We start from the raw sequence: 19,744 nt of genomic DNA on the forward strand, positions 1-19,744 counted from the left end.
ACTACAGCGGCCCCGCCTCCCCTGTGTACCATGTGACTACAGCGGCCCCGCCTCCCCTGTGTACCATGTGACTACAGCGGTCCCGCCTCCCCTGTGGACCATGTGACTACAGCGGTCACATGACCTGATGACGTCAGAAGGTCCTTCTGATATAGGGGGATCTGGCCGTTCCCCTGTCTGTGGTCACAGAGCCCTGTTAGTGTTGTACATAGGTAGCAGCTGCCTCATGTTATACATTGTAATCACAGTACGAATGTGGGTTCTCCGTGTACCGGGCATTTGTTGAGTTACCATTGTCCTCATAATTTAGTTACGCTGATCAGTATTAATCCCTGGTCCACGTGTTTATTATCGTTAGGTTGTTAGTGTTATTACTGAAAGCCTTCTCTTATGTCGTTTGACTTGATTGCATATCTGCAAACATGCTAACATATATGAGCATGCATAGTGTTGTGCTTTGGCTTCTACCTTCCATGATAATGAGATGGTTATTCTATAATTAAAACTAATGGGCTGATCACGTCCAATAATGTCAAAGTCAGTGTGCAATATTTTATTGAAACATTACACGTGCTATTCTGCTATATTATACACCCAGTGGTTGAATTGGCAGGATGTAATGACAATGGGAGTGGTGGTATGGCTACCACCCTATGCACCCCCACTTCTACTACTGTGTATCCCTATATGTATTCAGTACTTTATTAGGCTTGTTCCTCTATTAGTGTAACTAAATGGAGCTCAAGCTAAAAATTATAGGTGTATCCTTTATGTTGTGACTAACCTGCTCTTTTCTTTTGCTCTGAGGGATGTACGGTGCTGGGTATCCAAAGTAATTTGAGTGTTGCCTATGGGAAATGTTCAAGATTCCAATAAGCATTTTGTCCTCTGCTCATTTGCTGCGCACAACCTTAGTTGGTGTCCAAAGTACTGTGATAAGAATGTTTTATGCTGTGAAGAGAGGACGCACTCCAGGAGTCTACAGCACATGGTAGGCAAAGCCTTTATTTGAATTATTAAGTAGACTGATTGACTAGCAGATGGCCTTATCTATAATATATTCACCTTTTTTGTGTCCAGCCCTAAAATATTTACATAATTTCTATCAGTGTAGAGTGCATCTGGTCTAAATCCAGTAAAAGATTATGACTTTGTTATGCTTTTTTATTTTTCTGCTTTATTACTGTGTTTTGTCTTAGGGATCAATGTAAAGAACAAGTGGACCGCTTTCCAGCAGCCAGATACAAGAAATTTGCATCAGAGGATGAGGCCTGGAAGTTTGTAAGGGACACCCAGGAAGCCCTGTCACATAGTAAAGAAAGTAAGAGAATCTGTCCAACTATGACCAACAGTGCAAAGGTTCAATACCATTAAATCAATGATGCATCATCTTCAAAAAAACTCTGTTCATCATTGTGTGTGGCTACTTTACTTTTCCTTATGTTCTTGTTAATTTACAATACAAAATTATACTTATTGGCTGTCTGTTGTCATCATGATTGTGTCTAATGCCCACCATTGAACATGGGTTGCTTTACAGTTGGGGGAAGGGTGAGTGCAGAAGAATGGCCTGCTATATGGGCGGGGGGCACTGGTATACTGTGAGGGGTGTAGTGCTAGTCTAATGCGGGGACAGTAGCTGGTGCCATGGAAAAATAGCCCCTTTTGAGATGTTTAAAAGATTAAATAATCAAAAGTTCCTTCTGTTATAAGCAAAGTACAAAGTAGTTGAGAGCAATCTAACGTAGTTGCATGCCGTTTACATCCCCTTACTGCGCCTACAACACCAAGAGATTTTCTACCTCCACAAAGACATATTGACAATCTATAAAACATTTTAAAATTCAACCTAAGTTTAAGAGCTGTTGAATACATGATAGAATTAGCTTGCACAGCAAATACTTTGTATCGTCTAAAAAAATAAAATAAAAAATACCCCTCATCTATCTGCCATGTTTATGTAAGAGGACATTATATTGAAACTGCTTATTTTACAGATTACTCATGCTGTGTTTGGGAGGTACTTTGCTTCGTTAAATATAATAGGAAATATAACCTTCATATATCTAACTCATGTTTGTATATTTAATCCCTAAAAATTGTTCACAAAGGTTGCCTTCTCTGTTAAATGATAACTCTTGGGAATAAACTTGAAACTTGGTTTTGGGCAGAGAGTATTCAGGATAATACTTACTGACAGTGCTGCACTCTTTCAATCAAGCATGTCCAGGTGCCAGGAAGTGTCCAGCACTGCAGTCCTCTATACTGCTAAGGTCTGGCCTCTTTCAAACACTGCGCTCTCTGCCTGTAACAGGCATATGGTAAGTGTATAGAGGAGAGCAGCTTCAGAGTATTTGTACAATCGGCATGTTGGACATGCCCTGCATTGTCTGTAAGTAACCCTATACTTTAGTTCAACATACTGATCTACACCTAAAACTAAATGTTAAATTTTTTTTTGGGTTGAGTTCTTTAGAGTCCGCTCAGGAGGCAGCAAAAGAATAGGTATTAATATAAGATCTTTGTTTTCCTACAGGTGGTTGTGATGTCCAGAGCTCTTCATCAAATTGGGAGCATCATGTAAAGCCCCCTTACCGTGCCAAAAGACCCCTTCCTGGTATTGCAAGCTCCTCTGCTAGTGATCAGTCATCTCCTAAACGAATCAAGTTCATTGACATCGGCTCACTGCCACCCCTAAGTGGACAATCCTTTACTCGTATGGGTATGTTGTTCTACCCCCTCTTTATGTGCTATATATATTATATTATATTATATTTTGGTCTAAAGTGAAGTAAAATGTTAGACAGCAGTAGTGAGGGGGTTTTTTTTTTACATTTCATTCTGGATAGAAATGAGTTTGAGGATTTTAAGTTCCTTTAATGTTCTGAAGCCTGTTTGTCTGTTCACTGATGACAAATTAAGACCTTTTTAAAATGAGTAACCAAGCAGGAAAGGTTACTTGTAAAGTAACATATTAAGATTGCTAACATGTTGTAATAAATATTTATAGGATAATATGCTTCGTGATCATTTAATGGTGCAAGAGAAATAAAAGGAAAATGTTGTTTAAACTATAGCCATTGTCATCACATGTACAGTCATGGCCAAAAGTATTGAGAATGACACAAGTGTTGGTTTTCACAAAGTTTCCAGCTTCAGTGTTTTTGGACCTTTTTGTCAGCTGTTGCTATGGTATACTAAAGTAAAATTACAATCATTTCATAAGTGTCAAAGGCTTTTATTGACAATTACATTAAGTTTAATCAAAGAGTCAATATTTGCAGTGTTGTGACCCTTCTTTGTGAACACCTGCAATTCGCCCTGGCATGCTGTCAATCAAGTTCTGGGCCACATACTGACTGAAGGCCGTAATTCTTGCTTAATCAATGCTTGGGGTTTGTCAGAATTTTTGGGTTTTTGCTTGTCCGCCCATCTCTTGGGGATTGACCACAAGTTCTCAATGGGGTTAAGATCTGGGGAGTTTCCTGGCCATGGACCCAAAATTTCGATGTTTTGATCCCCGAGCCACTTCGTTATCACTTTTGCCTTATGGCAAGGTGCTCCATCATGCTGGAAAAGGCGTTGTTCCTCACCAAACTGTTCTTGGATGGTTGGGAGGATTTGCTCTTGGAGGATGTTTTGGTACCATTCTTTATTCATGGCTGTGTTCTTAGGCAAAATTGTGAGTGAGCCCACTCCCTTGACTGAGAAGCAACCCCACACATGAATGGTCTCAGGGTGCTTTACTGTTGGCATGACACAGGACTGATGGTAGCGTTAACCTTTCCTTTTCCAGACAAGTATTTTTCCAGATGCCCCAAACAATCTGAAAGGGGATTCATCAGAGAAAATGACTTTACCCCAGTCCTCAGCAGTCCAATCCCTGTACCTTTTGCAGAATATCAGTCTGTTCCTGATGTTTTTTCCTGTAGAGAAGTGGCTTCTTTGCTTGGCTATCTTGACACCAGGCCATCCTCCAAAAGTCTTCACCTCACTGTGCATACAGATGCTCTCACACCTGCCTGCTGCCATTCCTGAGCAAGCTCTGCACTGGTGGTGCCCCGATCCCACAGCTGAATCAACTTTAGGAGACGGTCCTGGCGCTTACTGGACGTTCTTGGGCGCCCTGAAGCTTTCTTCACAACTATTGAACCTCTCTCCTTGAAGTTCTTGATGATTTGATAAATGGTTGATTTAAGTGCAATCTTACTAGCAACAATATCCTTGCCTGTGAAGCCCTTTTTGTGCAAAGCAATGATGACTGCATGTGTTTCCTTGCAGATAACCATGGTTAACAAAGGAAGAAAAATGATTTCAAGCACCACCCTCCTTTTAAAGCTTCCAGTCTGTTATTCCAACTCACTAAACATGACAGAGTGATCTCCAGCCTTGTCTTCATCAACACTCTCACCTGTATTAATGAGAGAATCACTGATCTGATGTCAGCTGGTCCTTTTGTGGCAGGGCTGACCAGTGGAAATGTTGATTTTGGGATAAAGTTCATTGTCATGGCAAAGAGGGACTTTGAAATTAAGTATAATTCATCTGATCACTCTTCATGACATTCTGGAGTATATGCAAATTGCCATCATAAAAACTGAGGCAGCAGACTTTGTGAAAAATATTATTTGTGTCATTCTCAAAACTTTTGGCCATGACTGTATATAAGAGGGGGAACAAAACTTTCTCCTTGATACATTAACTACTTCCTTCATGAGACTTAAGATGCCTGCATGGAAATCCATCCCTCAGTCCACTTAGTATATGGCTACCTTTATTGTGACACTTTTAGCTTGTAGAACAGATGCAGAACTAGTGTAATCCTAGAAAAAAACCACAATATATAATTTATACACTTATGGCGGACTGTTTATGTCGAACATTTAACATGTGCAGAATAAGCTAGCCATTAAACAGTATCCTTTATACTGTGTGGTGTTTTCTATGAGAAAACATCTGAAAATATATATCCATTTAAATTTTTCTGGTAGTGATTTTGTTTTTACAAGTATTTACATATAATTGACCAAGTTATGTGTAACATTAGAAATTTACTACTTTTTTTTTTTTAAATTGACACCCGAGGTACTGTACTCCGTATTGTGCAGTGCAAAGTCTTTGTTGGGAGCTTGCACCTTTTAGGCTTTACGTTACCGACCACCAGAGCCCTTAGACCCCTCGGAGGCATTAGTTTTCAGTACCACCTCCGCTGCAAGGCTTGGGTGATCCCCTTTCTAGCCAAGGTAGGAACAGCTTCCCCCGGGAAACCGGTGTTTCTTCAGCTTTCGCCGCAAGGAGGGAGCCTCCGACACTTTGGGGAAAGGGTTGTCCATAAAGGGCTATAACCAATCCCCTCAAAAAGAGTGACATACACACAAAAAACATAAAGTGCCACTGTGGTTGGTGCTCATGTCAATCATTTTTTTTTATTTTATTTTTTTAAGAAAGTGCCCATAGCTCCCAGGGTATAGTGATTTTTCTTGCCTAGCGAAAGACCAAGGCAAAGCAATGTGTCCTCTGGATCAAGCGGTGCGGTTGCTCATTCCTTACTCTGCACCATGTGAATACTAGTTCTCCCTCCACCAGTGCATTTTCATACACCACTGGCCCAGATTACCGGGGACACCTCAGGCTCCACACACCACCAGCCCCCTGGCATTAGATCAAGGCAGCCTGTCCTTTCAGAAAGTGGCGGCTCACCCTGCTAGGGTGGTAAGGTGGCAGTTAACTACACTTAATTTTAGCCAAAAGGCTGAGAATAATACATTTTGGAATGGTAAATTAAACTAATATAAATTCACTTACAGGAGATTCTACAGTTGTGTACACTGATGGCTGCTGTTCACGTAACGGACGACTTAAAGCACGTGCTGGAATTGGTGTTTACTGGGGACCGCACCACCCTCTGTAAGTGACACCACATTTTTTTTTTTGTGTTCTCATGTTCAAAGCTTTAATGTTCCATTTTCACTTAAAACTATTTTTGTGTGAAATAAGTCAGTTTCTATGTGTAGTCTTTATACAAGTGTGTGTCTGCAGTGTTGGGTGCGCCTTCCTCTCGCATAAGGAGTACAAATCTACTTTGATACGTTGCTTATTGAAAATAGTTTTTAAAGGTATTACACTAACTGTATAGGGATTTTTTTTTTTTTTTTTTTTTTACTCATTGGATATCATTGGAAGTTTTCAATTCACTATTTAGAAATGGTGAGCTTATAATATCTGCTTAACTGGTAATGTTATTATGCAAAATAGTCTTTATTTTACCTGTCTGACACCTATGTTTAATCTGAATCCATCTGAATTTTGTTTTGTGTTTAAAACTGGTCAGGCCTACAAGTGTATAATGTATTGTGTTCACCAGAGAGAGCCAATGAGAAAAGGAATTCCATAGCCGACTATACCTGGGTTTACACTGAATCACTAAGTCATGACACTGGACAAAATTCACTAAACCCAAGCTGTCAGTCTTATCCTACTTCTTTGGCCAGGTCAACACTTGCTCACATGCAAATCAGTTTAGCTCCAATAATTTACACTTAATGCTCCTGACGGTGAAGAGCAGGTGTGCAAGTGATTATTTTTAGTTTATTTTTGTCATTCAATGACAGCATGTGGGAGATTCTAGTGACACGATGTAACCTTGATGCTTGTACTATATCAATCCAATAAAACTCTCTCTTCCCCGCTCTCATCTCGCTCCCCTTCGCTTCGTACTCAATGCAGCCGCTCGGCTCATTTTCCTTTCTCGTCGCTCGTCTTCTGTCTACCCCCTCTACCAATCCCTTCACTGGCTCCCCATCCCCTACAGAATCGTGTTCAAGCTCCTCACACTTTCAACGCCCTCTCCAACTCCACTGCTCTCTACATCTCCAACCTCCTCTCCATTCACGCTCCATCCCGCCTTTTGCGTTCGGCCAACAACCGTTGCCTCTCTTCCCGCCTGGTTACCTCTTCCCACGCTCGCGTCCAAGACTTCTCCCGCGCTGCTCCCCTCCATTGGAACCAGCTCCCCTGCTCCATCAGAACTTCCCCCAACTTGCCCTGCTTCAAACGTGCCTTAAAAATCCACCTCTTCCTCAAAGCCTTCCAGTCCCCCATTTAACTGCCCTCCTTCCAGTCTCCCATCCACCTCCCCTCCCTCTCCTACCTCCCTCCTCATAGTTTTTCTCCCCCTTTCCTCCTCCCACCCTTGCGCCTGTCCGTCCTACCCTCCCCTTAGATTGTACACTCCTTCTTGCAGGGCTTCTTCTCCTGTTCTCCACGACCTTAACTCTGCTCTCCAGCTCCTTGTCTCTTCCGTGAGGTCCTTCTGCCCCTCTTCCCCTCTCGCTACCCTCATGGGGCCCCTCACCTTTCATCTAGCTGTACTTTGAGCTTCTGAGTTACTGTGCTTCTTGTTAACTGTACCGTGCTGTCTCACCCTGTACCGTATTTGTCTGTCCCTGTACGGTGCTACGGATACCTAGGGGCGCATTATAAATAAAAATTAATAATAATATTAAAAGGTGTGTTTGTTTGCACATATTTTAAATATGCATGTTTATGTCCTTTGTACAAAATGTATCTTTAGACTATGTGCAGTTCTCAAGCCAAAAGAAACTCTGCCTTTAAAGGTATAAAGAGAGCAGGCCTCTGACAAGTGTGGATTTTGAAGATAATCTCCTGCAGAATTGGATTCTCCAGTGAATTTAGGAGACTTTGTGTCTTGGTCCCCCCTCAACTAACACATGGTCGAGATGACTGCTGCAGCATCAATTGAGTTAATACCTGATGTTGCTGTGCTGAATGGGTTAAACCTCAGCACTAAAGGGTGTATATATAATAATTTAAATGTATATATTTAATGTATGGGCGCTGTGACGCTGATTAGTAAACTGTGCGCAGTGACAGGGCGAAGTCCTGTCGCAGGGAGTACAAATGTATGTATTTTCATATTGTTCATGTATTGATTTATGGGGTAATATGCCATATTGGAGGAGGAAAGGAACTCCCATGCTAAATAAGTCTCCATCCTAGAGTGACCAACATACCTCTTTAGTCTGAATGCACAGCAGGGTGTTGTTACCTTTTTTGTCATGTGTAGTTTTTTTTTTATCTTGTGTCTTAGAACTGTCTGAATAATGGAACAACAAGTGAATTTGGGAAATTGATGTGAATTTTGTTAAGTTTAAAATTGTGTTCTTTCAATGTATAGAGAATATATATACATCAGTTGTAATATCTCAGACTTTGTGGTGCCAACTAGGGTCAGGGGGCTGGTTTGCCCCCTGCCAACATGTGTCAGTAACTGTATAAAAAGAGCCTTGTTTGAACATGTTACGTCTTATACCATCTGAGCTGCTGGAGATCACTAGTACCACTAACTAGTGCGTAAATGTCCTTATAAGGACTTCTTAAGCTAATAAATATTGCTTCAAGCTCCTTCTTTTGACGCCTACTTACCTGCTGTAAATCATGTGACCTACAGATTAGACAAATCTAATCCGTTATCCGGCTGTTCTGAGGTTGGGACCCAGCATCTTAAAAACTATTTGTCTGCTACCTTGCAGCTTTGGCCAGTGTGATAGGCCAGGGGGAACCATCCACAGCAACCCTGATCTGAAGTAATGGGTCAGGGGTACCAGCCCAGGTGCCCAGCAAGGGGGGGGGGGGTGTACCCTGTCAGCGTGAGTTACCTAGAAGAAGCAGTTCTAGGTGCTGTTGAAGGAGCCTAGTGGTAGCAGCAGAGCTCCTCCTACTTTGTTTAGAGGGGCTAAATTGGGATAAAAGTGGACGGTGGCAAAGCAAGCCTAGTGGGTCCCCAGCTCCATTGACAGAGTGGCATAGGAGGTCCATCCTGTCACACTTCTCTAAGAATGAATTTTGGGAAATGTTGAGAACCATTGAGGTTATGCAGAGGCATAGAATCTTTATTTGGAGCATCTTTAGACACCATTGCGTTTACAGTAAGGTAGGTAGCATCAGCAGTGGTGGATAGAAGAATCGTCTGGTTGCTTCCTTGAGCAGCAGATGCTCAGTCAAAGCATAGTCTACCCAGTCTCCCATTTGTATTCCCAAAGAGCAAAAACCCTACATTAGACACCATAATATAGAAGCCTTCTGAGGGTGAATCTAACAAATTGCCAAAAGATGGAAGGTAAATATATCTCTAAGAAGAATTGATTGTTCTTTCTGCTTTCCACATTAATCAGTTTATTGGACCTGGTTAGAGCAATTTTCAGATTTTTATCCAGGAGAGGCGAATTTAGATGAGCAGAACAACTTTGTGCAACCCTTCTAAACAAGCCATTTCCAGATGGATCAAAGAAATTATTATACAGACATACAAGAAAAATGGGCCTAAGGTGCCAAAAATACTAAAGGCTCACCCAACATAAGCAGTAGTAACATCTTGGGTTAGAAGGGCTCAGGCTTCAGCAACAGAGCTTTGCAAAGCAGCTGGATTGACATCTATATATACACCTTTGCTAGACACTATCCTCTGGATGTCTTATCCTCTATTGGTTCTCAGGTTGGGACACGTTCTCCACACAGCTGCTGAATAAATCATTGTTTGCAGAATTCTTGGCTGTTTTTTATTGTAGCCCTTACAATGATATTGCTTGTCTATATCCCATTATAATTGCTGCCATCAAGGAATGAAGAGGGAAAGTTTTGGTTGATTAAACTTTCTATGAAAATGTAATGCTCCTATCATTTCTATTGCATTACTCCTAGGATATTTCTCTTACAATACCAAACTTCTGACATATGCAGCTTGGAATGCCCACACACAAATGTATCCAGGTGTGCTGGTCAGGATTCACTGGATTAGTGACTCTTCTGCATAATGTGTATATTATCTAGGTACCACACCACTTAAACCCATTTTTCCAAAAATAAAACTATACTCTATTTATAATTAAGGTTATTGTCCCCAAACAAAGTAGTAAACTAAATGTTCACATGAGGACAACTAGTGTGAGGCGATTGCCCATAATCTGCTAGAAACATGATGGTTGCGATCTTGTGAAACAACGTTTTGTTTAGCACCAGCTGGAAGCTCTCTAAAGCCTCTTGTGATTTGCTGTTGCACTCACATCCAGGTACTATGATACCCAGAACAATGCAAACTTTTCTGCACACTTCTGTGGGGTGAGGAAAATTGGCAAAAATACATCGCCGCAGACTTCCTTCACAGACTGTTCCAGAGGCACTTCGTAGCACCCCACCAAAAATTGAATTCCCTACTTAGACACAGAGGGGGTATTCAATTGTTGCCGTTAACGCTCTCAAACGAGCGCTCTAAAAATATTAGCGTTAATACGGTAATTACTCGCTAAATTTCATCTCGCTGCGAGATGAAATTCAGCGAGTAAACTACCGTATTAACGGTATTTACGCGCATATTGCCGTATAAACTGTAATATTTTTCGAGCGCTCATTTTTTGTTGTTTTTTTAGCGCGTTTAAAGCAACAATTGAATACCCCCCAGTGAATTACTTGTACCGAAATGTATGGCAGGTGATTTTTCTATTCTATACAATGTTTCTATATGTGCGAATTTACACACTTCTTGTGGGACTGTCATACAGCAAACCGATTTGGTCCGTGGAGACAAACGTGCACCTGTTTAATGCTGAGCAAATATGAAATGACACAATTTTGTTGCATCAATTAATGTTTTGATAAACTGTATTTGACGCTTTTGGTATTTTATGTTGAGCAGAAATGTGGCGGAAAGACTTGAAGGAAATCAGACAAATCAGCGAGCGGAGATAGTGGTAAGTTACTGCTTACAATATTCCACTGCGGCTTAATATTTATATGTACCAACTTGCAGTAATTAACTATACAGTGAGTAAGTGGTGTATCTTATTTAGAGCATGCAGGGAAAATCCTTTAAACCTCAAAAGTAATTTATTAGCTTGTGATAATGAGAACTTCAAACTGAAATGTTGACATTATTTTATTAACATGTGGATGTTTGATTAAATTTAAGTCAGACCATGCTCACTTGGTTCACTGATTGCCCTAATAAACTTCCCAGTCCAGCTAGTTGTATGGTAACGATTGGCGCTACTAAAATTTTCTGACCTGCAACCATATATTTTTCTTTTGAAAATTTGTTTGTTTACAACACATCCAAAACGGAATTAACTTGTATTACATATGTTACTTACATTTTGTATAAAGTATTGTAAAGGTGACATGAAATTATCCCATATGGCTTTTTTTTCCAGGCCGCATGCAGAGCGGTAGAACAAGCCAAAAGCCAGAATATTACAAAGCTTGTGCTATACACGGACAGTATGTTTACAATAAATGGTAAGAGCCGTTAGCAGACTTGTAACCCCTACCTTGGCATTCTTCTCCTTCTGCCCTGGTTTTAGAATGTGGGCATATGTTCTCACGTAACTGTGTGGTTCTAGGTATCACTAAGTGGATACATTCCTGGAAGAAGAATGGCTGGAAGCTGACCACTGGTAAAGATGTCATACACAGAGAAGACTTTGAAAAGCTGGAATGTCTTACACGGGGGATTGATATAAACTGGGTGAGTGCAATATGTGTGAAGTATATAGAGTGCAATATGTGTGAAGTATATACAAGTATGGGAGGGGTACTTTAATACTAGCCTATAGAAATATTTCAATGTACTACATGTACAAAGGTTAGTATGTCAGACTTTTCCAAATTTTGTTGCTAGAGTCTGAAGTGACCTCTGCGCACAGTGACCTGCTCTGTGAAGTTTAACTTATCTGTGCATATAGGTGGTTCTTTGTGCATATCATCTGAATCTTTGATTCATTTCATTAATGTTTTGAGTGTTGCATGTAGGTCCCTCATTGTAATAAGTGGCCAGCTTAAAATGAATGCAAAAAACTGTCTATGGAGTTCTTCATTACTAGCCAAACATGCTAGTTCTAGAATAGTTGGACATTTGTACACCATGCAAAAGTCATATTCCAAATGTTCCTGTATTTTATTTTTGGCCTTTAAATCTGCAAGGGGTGATCATCGGTATTAATTTGTGTTTTATGGCATCACTAGGGGTTTGGAAGTCTTTGATTTAATTAATATGTTCTGTGATCATACTGAATATTGAAAGCTTCCACTTCAGTTACAATAATAAATACCAGTATGCTTTCAATATTAAGCACAACCAAGGTAAAAATAATTGAATCCCTTGAAGACTTAAGACTCTTTCTTGATGTGGGGGAAAGGACAATTAATACTGCTGGAGAGCTCCAAGGACATGAAAACACAAACATGTTAAGGCTCATGCTAGAAATTTAGGCCTGTATCAATATTCATCAGAGCTCCACATCTGGGTTATTTCTACAATACCCCAAATCCACTAGTGATGGAGGGAAATTAGAATGAAGAATGAAACCCAAGGTTGTAAGCAGTGATGAAGGAATCAGTGCTTTCTCATGAAATTGCCTCCACCCACACCGTAAACTGCCATCACTATGGGTAATCAGCCAATGAAATTTAACAAATATAGAATCTGTGGGCAACAGGTTTATCAAGTTGTGCATCACAGATAATCCTCCCACACTGCGGCACTTGAACTCCTGTGTAATTACAGTGGTGACCAAAAATATTGCACACTTTGGTATCTACATATGTATTTCTTTAGTTTACAGTGGAATAATAAAACACAAGAAGCAGAAAAACTACGTATCTTAAACCTCACAAATCTCTAGATGGACTTGACAAAATTATTGGTACTTTATAGAAGTAGTTAAAAATAATTGGATTTCAAGCAGGTGATTCTACTTCACGTTGGCACTGTCCTGTGGTGAGTAGCAGGTGTCTGCAGTTTAAATATCAGTCATTAATCGAGCTTGGATAGAGTAGATGGCTGATTCACCTGTTTTGTGTCACTGTGTGTACTGCAGTGAGCATGGAGAAATGAAAGCAAGCCGGAGAATTATCTGAGGAGATCGGAAAGGAGATTGTAGGCAAACTTTGAGAATCTCCAGAGACTTTGATGTTTCCACTGTACGTAATGTTATCGGGAAGTTTAAGGCAATGGCACTATAGCCAACCTCCCTGGATATGGCCGCAAGAGAGAACTTGATGGAAGATTGCAGTGCAGGATTGTTTAGATGGCGGAGGAGCGCTTCGATCAACGGTCAATTAAATTCAAGCTGACTTTCAGGCACAATGTATGATCATTTCAATGAAAAGAGGTTGTATGGCAGGGAGCCCCAGGAGGGCTCAACTTCTGAGAAATAAAGCCTGAGTGGAGTTTGCCAAAACCCACCTGAACAGATAAATTCCTTTTGGGAGAATGTACTGTAAACAGATGAGACCAAATTAGAGCTTTTTGATAAAGTACATCATCTCTGTTTACAGAAAGCAAAATGGAAAGGACAATCAAGTTTGGATGGAGGTTTAATGATCATTGGACTTGCTATGCTGCATTTGGCCCTGGGTGCCTTAAACATGTACATGGCATCACAAGGTCTGGATATTGCCAGGCTGTTTTGGAGCGCAATGTTGAATTGAACCCAGTGTCAGAAACCTGGGTCTCCGTCAAATGGCGTATGTCTTCCAGCAGGACAATAACCCCCAGCAACATTTCAAATTAGTACCCAGGAATGGCTCAAGACTTGTTGCTGGACTGTTCCTGAGTCCAGATCCATAGAACACCTGTGGAGAGATTTTGAAAACGGCAATTCTGAAAAAGGATCCTTCAAATCTGTTAAAACTGTAGTCTTTTGCACAAGAACAATGAACCAAACTGTCAGTAGAGGTGCAGGAAGCTCATACAATTGCATCATCATCATTTATTTATATAGCGCCACTAATTCTGCACCGCTGTACAGAGAACTCACTCACATCAGTCCCTGCCCCATTGGAGCTTATAGTCTAAATTCCCTAATATAGACACACACTCACACACAGACACAGACAGAGAGGGAAAGACTAGGGTCAATTTAGATAGCAGCCAATTAACCTACCAGTATGTGTTTTGGAGTGTGGGAGGAAACCCACGCAAACATGGAGAGAACATACAAACCACACAGATAAGGCCATGGTCGGGAATCGAACTCATGACCCCAGTGCTGTGAGGCAATAGTGCTAACCACTAGGCCACTGTGCTGCCCACTATAGGAAGTGGTTGGTTGCAGTTATTTTGACCAAAGACTCTGCTACCAAATAAGTCTAGGGTTTTGTTGCCATATATTTGTTTTTGAATTTAATGAACTGTAGATCCATTTAAATCAGAAAATTCAAAGGTTCTATAATAACAGACTTGTGGAGACAAAATACTGTTAATTTATTAGTAGCCTAGCACCAGCACATTCCGTAGCGCTTTGCAACTGGGAACGAACACTGTAATAAAACTGGACTGGGTATTGCAGAAAGAGGTGAGAGTGCCCTACAATCTAGAGCTATAATTTCAACTTGTTTTTAGACACATTGCCCTGAGGAAGCCCGCATGACGGGTGAAACGCGTTGGATATAAGCCCCGATATATATACCATCTTATTCCAACATCACAACTGTAACTACGAGCTCGTTTTTACATATCCGGACGAACAAGACACATCCGCGCATGCGCGATTATAGAGCTGAACGTGACGCTCACTCACGCACTGGAGAGTCCACCGAGAGGCTGTTACATACTGGACAGCCACCAGCTAGGCAAGGTCTGTTGTCGGACGCCAGCACAGTACTGGTAAGACTCTTTTAACACGTCATTGACAGAACGAACGGGTGAGTGATATTTTACCTCACGATTGTACTGTTTGGGACACTATCTGTCACATGTCATTCCGACATAATCAACTAGAAAACGACTGCGCCGATGCGCTGCCCCTTTCTCCAAAGGAGTGCTCAATTCCACTTGGTCCACAAAAGTATCTTTCTGGAACTTATTAACTCTTTGTATGGATCCATATATTGATTCAATCTTTTTATATGCTAACTAAGGTTTGGTCTTTTTATCCTCTTGGTTATTTTACATTAAGAGAATACCATACAATTGCAGGCACTCCGGAAATTCAGGACTGCATGTTACATTATGGTTGCAGCTGTTCAGCTAAACAACCTATATGAATATGTAAAATTCTGTGTTTAGTCATTTATTGATATACTATTTGTAATTATACCAGTGCACTGGTTATTGTATGTTTTTTTATTATTGTTATATAAAGTACCATTTTTTTCACTCACCTAAACCTTTTATCTTTTATTTCAATATTATCTACTACTTCATCATCAGGTTATACTCTGCGCCAGTGTTTTTTGTGTATATTGTTGAATGTAGGGGTGGGACATCCCCTGTAATTCTGTGCAGCATTGTAGACCCTTCTCTAGAGCCGCACCATATAAATCTTTGTTTTTAGAGGAAATCGTGAAACATTTGAAAAAAAGTGCAAGGGGCCAACTCTAGATACCAGGAGTACGGACTGCATGTTACAGTATCTAGGTGGTTCCATAAACACTGATGGGTATTAAAAATATTAACACTCTTATGTTCAATATGTTTGTATTGATACAGTTGTTTCCTCTTTAAATGAAGAGTATAAAATAAATAAATATTCATCACGCTCTTTCTTTAGATGCACATCCCAGGCCATGCTGGCTTTCAAGGAAATGAAGAAGCAGATAAACTTGCAAGAGAAGGAGCGAAGAAATCGACGCTAGAAAGCAGTGACCCCTGGTAGACTTCTGTCCTGTGTATGTAGAACTAATTGAATGAACATTCAATAATGAGGCCTTACATTGTCCAAAACATTGGCAATTGAGAAGTGACCAGCAAACACTAAATTACTGGCCCTTACTAACTTCAGGAACCTGTTTACCTTGTTTGTTGTCCTGGGACCTATCCTACAAACTATCCACAGCTCACCCAAAATGTTGGTGTATATATTTTGCAAATGCCATTTATTATAATTTTAATGTAACCATGTAAAGTTTGTATAAAGTAAAGCCCATATGCACACTTGCCCCGAACCTTTAATGTCTGTTTTACAGGTCTCTGGTAATGTTGAATGTCATCCAGTTGGTGTGCTGTAATGTCTAGCTTGTGCTTCACTTCTGGCTCTACGATCGGTTACAGCAAATGTTTGGTTATGTTAAGTATGTTCAGCGGCACTGCAGGTAGAGGAGTAGCAAATAGCTAAATTTCGTATTTGTATTTAGAGCTTAAAACCCTATTCTGCATATTTTGGTGTTGTGCTGAATCTCTTTATCTTTCTGTATGTTTTCATCCACAAGTTGTGCCCTAATAGAAGTAGCTTCTGCAGTATATACAGACCTCTTGTCTCACCCAACGACAGTGGCACGGTGGCACAATTTGCTCATGAAAATACACGAGTGAATTTAGCCCAATTTTTATGACATCCAATCTGGCATGTTTTAGGAGTTCTCTGTGGGCTGATTAAAATAAGACTTAAAAGTTTATTTTTAATTAAAGTTCCTTTTATTTTATTAAAAATGTATATAAGCCTGACCTTTTGTGTAGTTTGTTTTAGGCATTGCAACCCTTTATATTGTGTTTGTTGCATTGCAATTAAATCTACCTGAAAATTTGAGGAATGCCCCCTTGACTCTAAAGCATGAACATTTTAAATGTTCTATAGTACAAATGTAAATGTTAACTCACATAGTGGTACTAGATACGTCAGTTTTACCACATTTATAACAGTACAGGGAGTAATATACAACATTAACATACAAGTGCATTGAAAAGAACAATCAAGATGTTACTGCCTATGGAGCTTACAGTCTAATTAGGTAATGGAAGACAAATGGAACGGGATAAGTTGGTGTATACATTAAGCTGGACCACAAGGCTCAAAGTGCAAGGCATGGTGTTTATTAATAGTAATATTCCTGCCAATTCTTTATCTCTCATTGCCGGAAACTTTTATCATGTCCATTGGCATCAATTATTTCTAAACAGCAAATCTAACTTATTTGTGACACTTCTTAGCATTACACCTGTTAATTTGGATCAGTATCATTTAATTTGGAGACCACAATCTTCTTTACCTCAAACCCTGTATTTATAAGCACTACTTACTTTCTATATTATTATTGGTGGCAGGCGCATGACAATTGGAGATGGCTGCAGTTTAGATCAGCTCTGCCCTATTTCCTACAAATTATAAACATCTAAGATTTTGTAACGGCAGTGGGAAATTATTGCAGGGTGCCAAAGAGTGTCATCATCACACCAAGGACAAGGCTGTCTAGAAGGCTTTCAGAAGATCATCTCCATCCAGCTGCTGAACCCAGCAATCTTAGCTGTCAATGCTGTTGCCATTTCATTTGGGGATCTCTGCTACTGTCTTGGTGACAGGACTTTGTTTTCCATGTTTGATGGCAGAGGCTGTCCTTTTCCAGCAGCAGGGCATGACACTGAAGAAGAAACCCTCGGCTATGATAAATGGTGAAGGACCGTTGTGGTTGCCAGTAGCTTGTTGTTTTAAGATTTCTACAGTGACTGGTATATGTTTGGTATCTCTGCCATCTGCTGTCTTTCCTGATCCCAACCCTACCACACCACCAAAAGGCACAGGCATTCCAATTACCAAAGGTGGCTTTATTATTGTAGGCTGATAATGATGCTGTCTAGCAATAGCCACCCGCAGTTTCACCATCAATTGTTATTCTATCATCATCTTTATCGTGTGGAATGGCGGTAAGAGTGGGAAGACGGGAGCTAGAGGGCACAAAGATATCTATTGTGATATATAGTCACATTACTTTTATTTATGAAGCTTAGACATGTTACGAATCACTGGAGATTATGACATGACACTAAAAGTAAATACAGTGAATAAAAACATTACATATTTAACCAAGTTAAAGTTAACTTAGAAGTTCTCACAGAGAAAAATATTTAAGTGCTAGCGGTTAGGTACGTTTTCCCGATTACCACAAACCTGACAAGCAGGATCCCTACAAAAAAAATTCTGATTGGCAAAAGAACTGCAATTCAAAGCAGCAACAGTGAACCTGCTGGGTCCTGACATTGCTGCTTTAAATTAACATTTATCTGTCACACTCTAAACTGAGGTCAAAATGAACTGCCGGAAAGCTGTGTATACGGAATGAGTTCCTGTCCGCATGCTGGTGGCATCGAAATGTGCAGCTTCGGTTTTAAGGTAAGTTGGTATTGTATTGCAGTTCTTTTTGTTTGCCAATTTGGTAATCGGGGAAAATGATAACCACCGAGTACTAGTACAAAATCCTTGAAACATATTTGGATGCACAGCCGTTCTTGCCAGCTACACAAGTTGTGATTATCCTCTAATCAGAAATGTAACTTCTGTTCATTCAGTTACAAGATGCAGGCAGGTTTAACATTGAGCAGCTTTGACTAGGCTGATCATGTGACTGGCTTGCATCATAAACTGCTGTTGTGATGTCACTCAGACTGGGTATAAAAGTTACTGCTTGGCACAGAATAATCAGTTATCAGCTGTCTGTGAGCAAGTGTGTGCACTGTATATATTTACTGTGTATGTCAGTGTCTGCCTCTGCCAGATTTTACATTGCATTGGCTAAGGTAAGCATATTTTATAACTTAAAAAATGTTAGGTCTATTGGTAAAGCTTTAGGTGCGGGCTAATATTAGGAAACATACAAAAGCTAGAACGAAGATTGATATGTTATACTTTTGTTGTTATTATTTTACTCGGGAGATCCTAGAATCATTGTAGTTGAGATGGTCATATGCCCTTCGTTTTTGCCATCTAGTTAATGTGTTTTAGATACAATTAGTCACAAATTGCAAAACCCTTAGGTGTGTACCAACCCTTAGCTGAATGCTCTAGAGCTGGTTGTCGCTATAGTAGGGGGACCCTGTGCTGCAGGTTTCCCTAATGTAGTGCTACTAGCCTTGGCTGGCACAGGCAACTATGGGAGGGGGGTGTATGGTTTTTGTCCCCCCAATTTTGCCAGTAGCAGCTTAGGCTGGCAGCACTAGTGTTGGTTTTGGCGATTTTGGGGCAAAACCACCCACACTTTTGTCTGTAGCAGCCAACGGTGGCATATCATACGCTTTTAACATGGTACACGCTTAAATCGTATGTTACACATTCTGCATGCTATTCTAAGTTGCAGGAAATCTTCATATACATGTGGCTCAGCATACATAGTAATTTATGGGATGAATTCACACAACGGTGTCCAACTCCACATCATGCCCATAGGGAGGATGTTATTAATTTTTTTGATTTATTTTTGCTACAGGCTTAATATAAAAAAAATCGGATATAAGTTATGCTGTACTTTTTTTTTCCTTTTATATGACTATAAATCCTGAAAAATATCAGAATTATATTTACATATTAGCAACTCATTTTGGAAATGGAACTTAACAGTTGTCTGGGATTAGGAAATTATACTCATGTATTTACCTTATAATAATTAATTTGTATTCATAAGTAGCCTATAATTTAATTTCCTTTTTCTGTGTATGTTCAATAAAACAAATGTAGATGCAATTTTCTACAGGGAGCCCAATTTTATACCTCCCAATTTTTAAAAAGCGAAACTAGGACCAAATAGGCTCTGCCTATGATTTTTCCAAATCCCAACCAGATCTGCCCCAGCACACAGGACTAGTGGGAACTATACAGTTTTAGTTAATATTTGTAAAATGTGTGGCAGTGGTTGTGCTGCTTGCTCTGCCAAGGTAAAGTGAGATGATATCCTTGCATACAGTACCCGCCAACAGTCCAGATTTTCAGCACCAACAGAGGCTTGACCTCAACCAAGATGAGCA

At 40.2% G+C, this 19,744-nt stretch overlaps 1 protein-coding gene across 2 annotated transcripts; it reads left to right on the top strand.

Moving 5' to 3' along the window:
• The first annotated feature begins 116 nt into the window (after positions 1 to 116).
• RNASEH1 (ribonuclease H1) lies at positions 117 to 16,459 on the top strand. Of its 2 annotated transcripts, none has more exons than XM_075201494.1 (9): positions 117 to 212; positions 808 to 991; positions 1,200 to 1,321; positions 2,537 to 2,722; positions 5,808 to 5,907; positions 10,712 to 10,766; positions 11,226 to 11,310; positions 11,415 to 11,539; positions 15,567 to 16,459. In XM_075201494.1, exons 2-9 carry the CDS (start codon positions 858 to 860, stop codon positions 15,669 to 15,671), a joined length of 912 nt encoding a protein of 303 aa, XP_075057595.1. In that variant the 5' UTR covers positions 117 to 212; positions 808 to 857; the 3' UTR covers positions 15,672 to 16,459. The 2 variants fall into 2 exon arrangements, with proteins under 2 accessions (XP_075057595.1, XP_075057596.1); XM_075201495.1 differs by having other exon boundaries at positions 131 to 195.
• Positions 16,460 to 19,744: the final 3,285 nt, after the last annotated feature.

Source organism: Mixophyes fleayi, chromosome 3, assembly GCF_038048845.1.
Source record: "Mixophyes fleayi isolate aMixFle1 chromosome 3, aMixFle1.hap1, whole genome shotgun sequence".
Lineage (NCBI taxonomy): Eukaryota > Metazoa > Chordata > Amphibia > Anura > Limnodynastidae > Mixophyes > Mixophyes fleayi.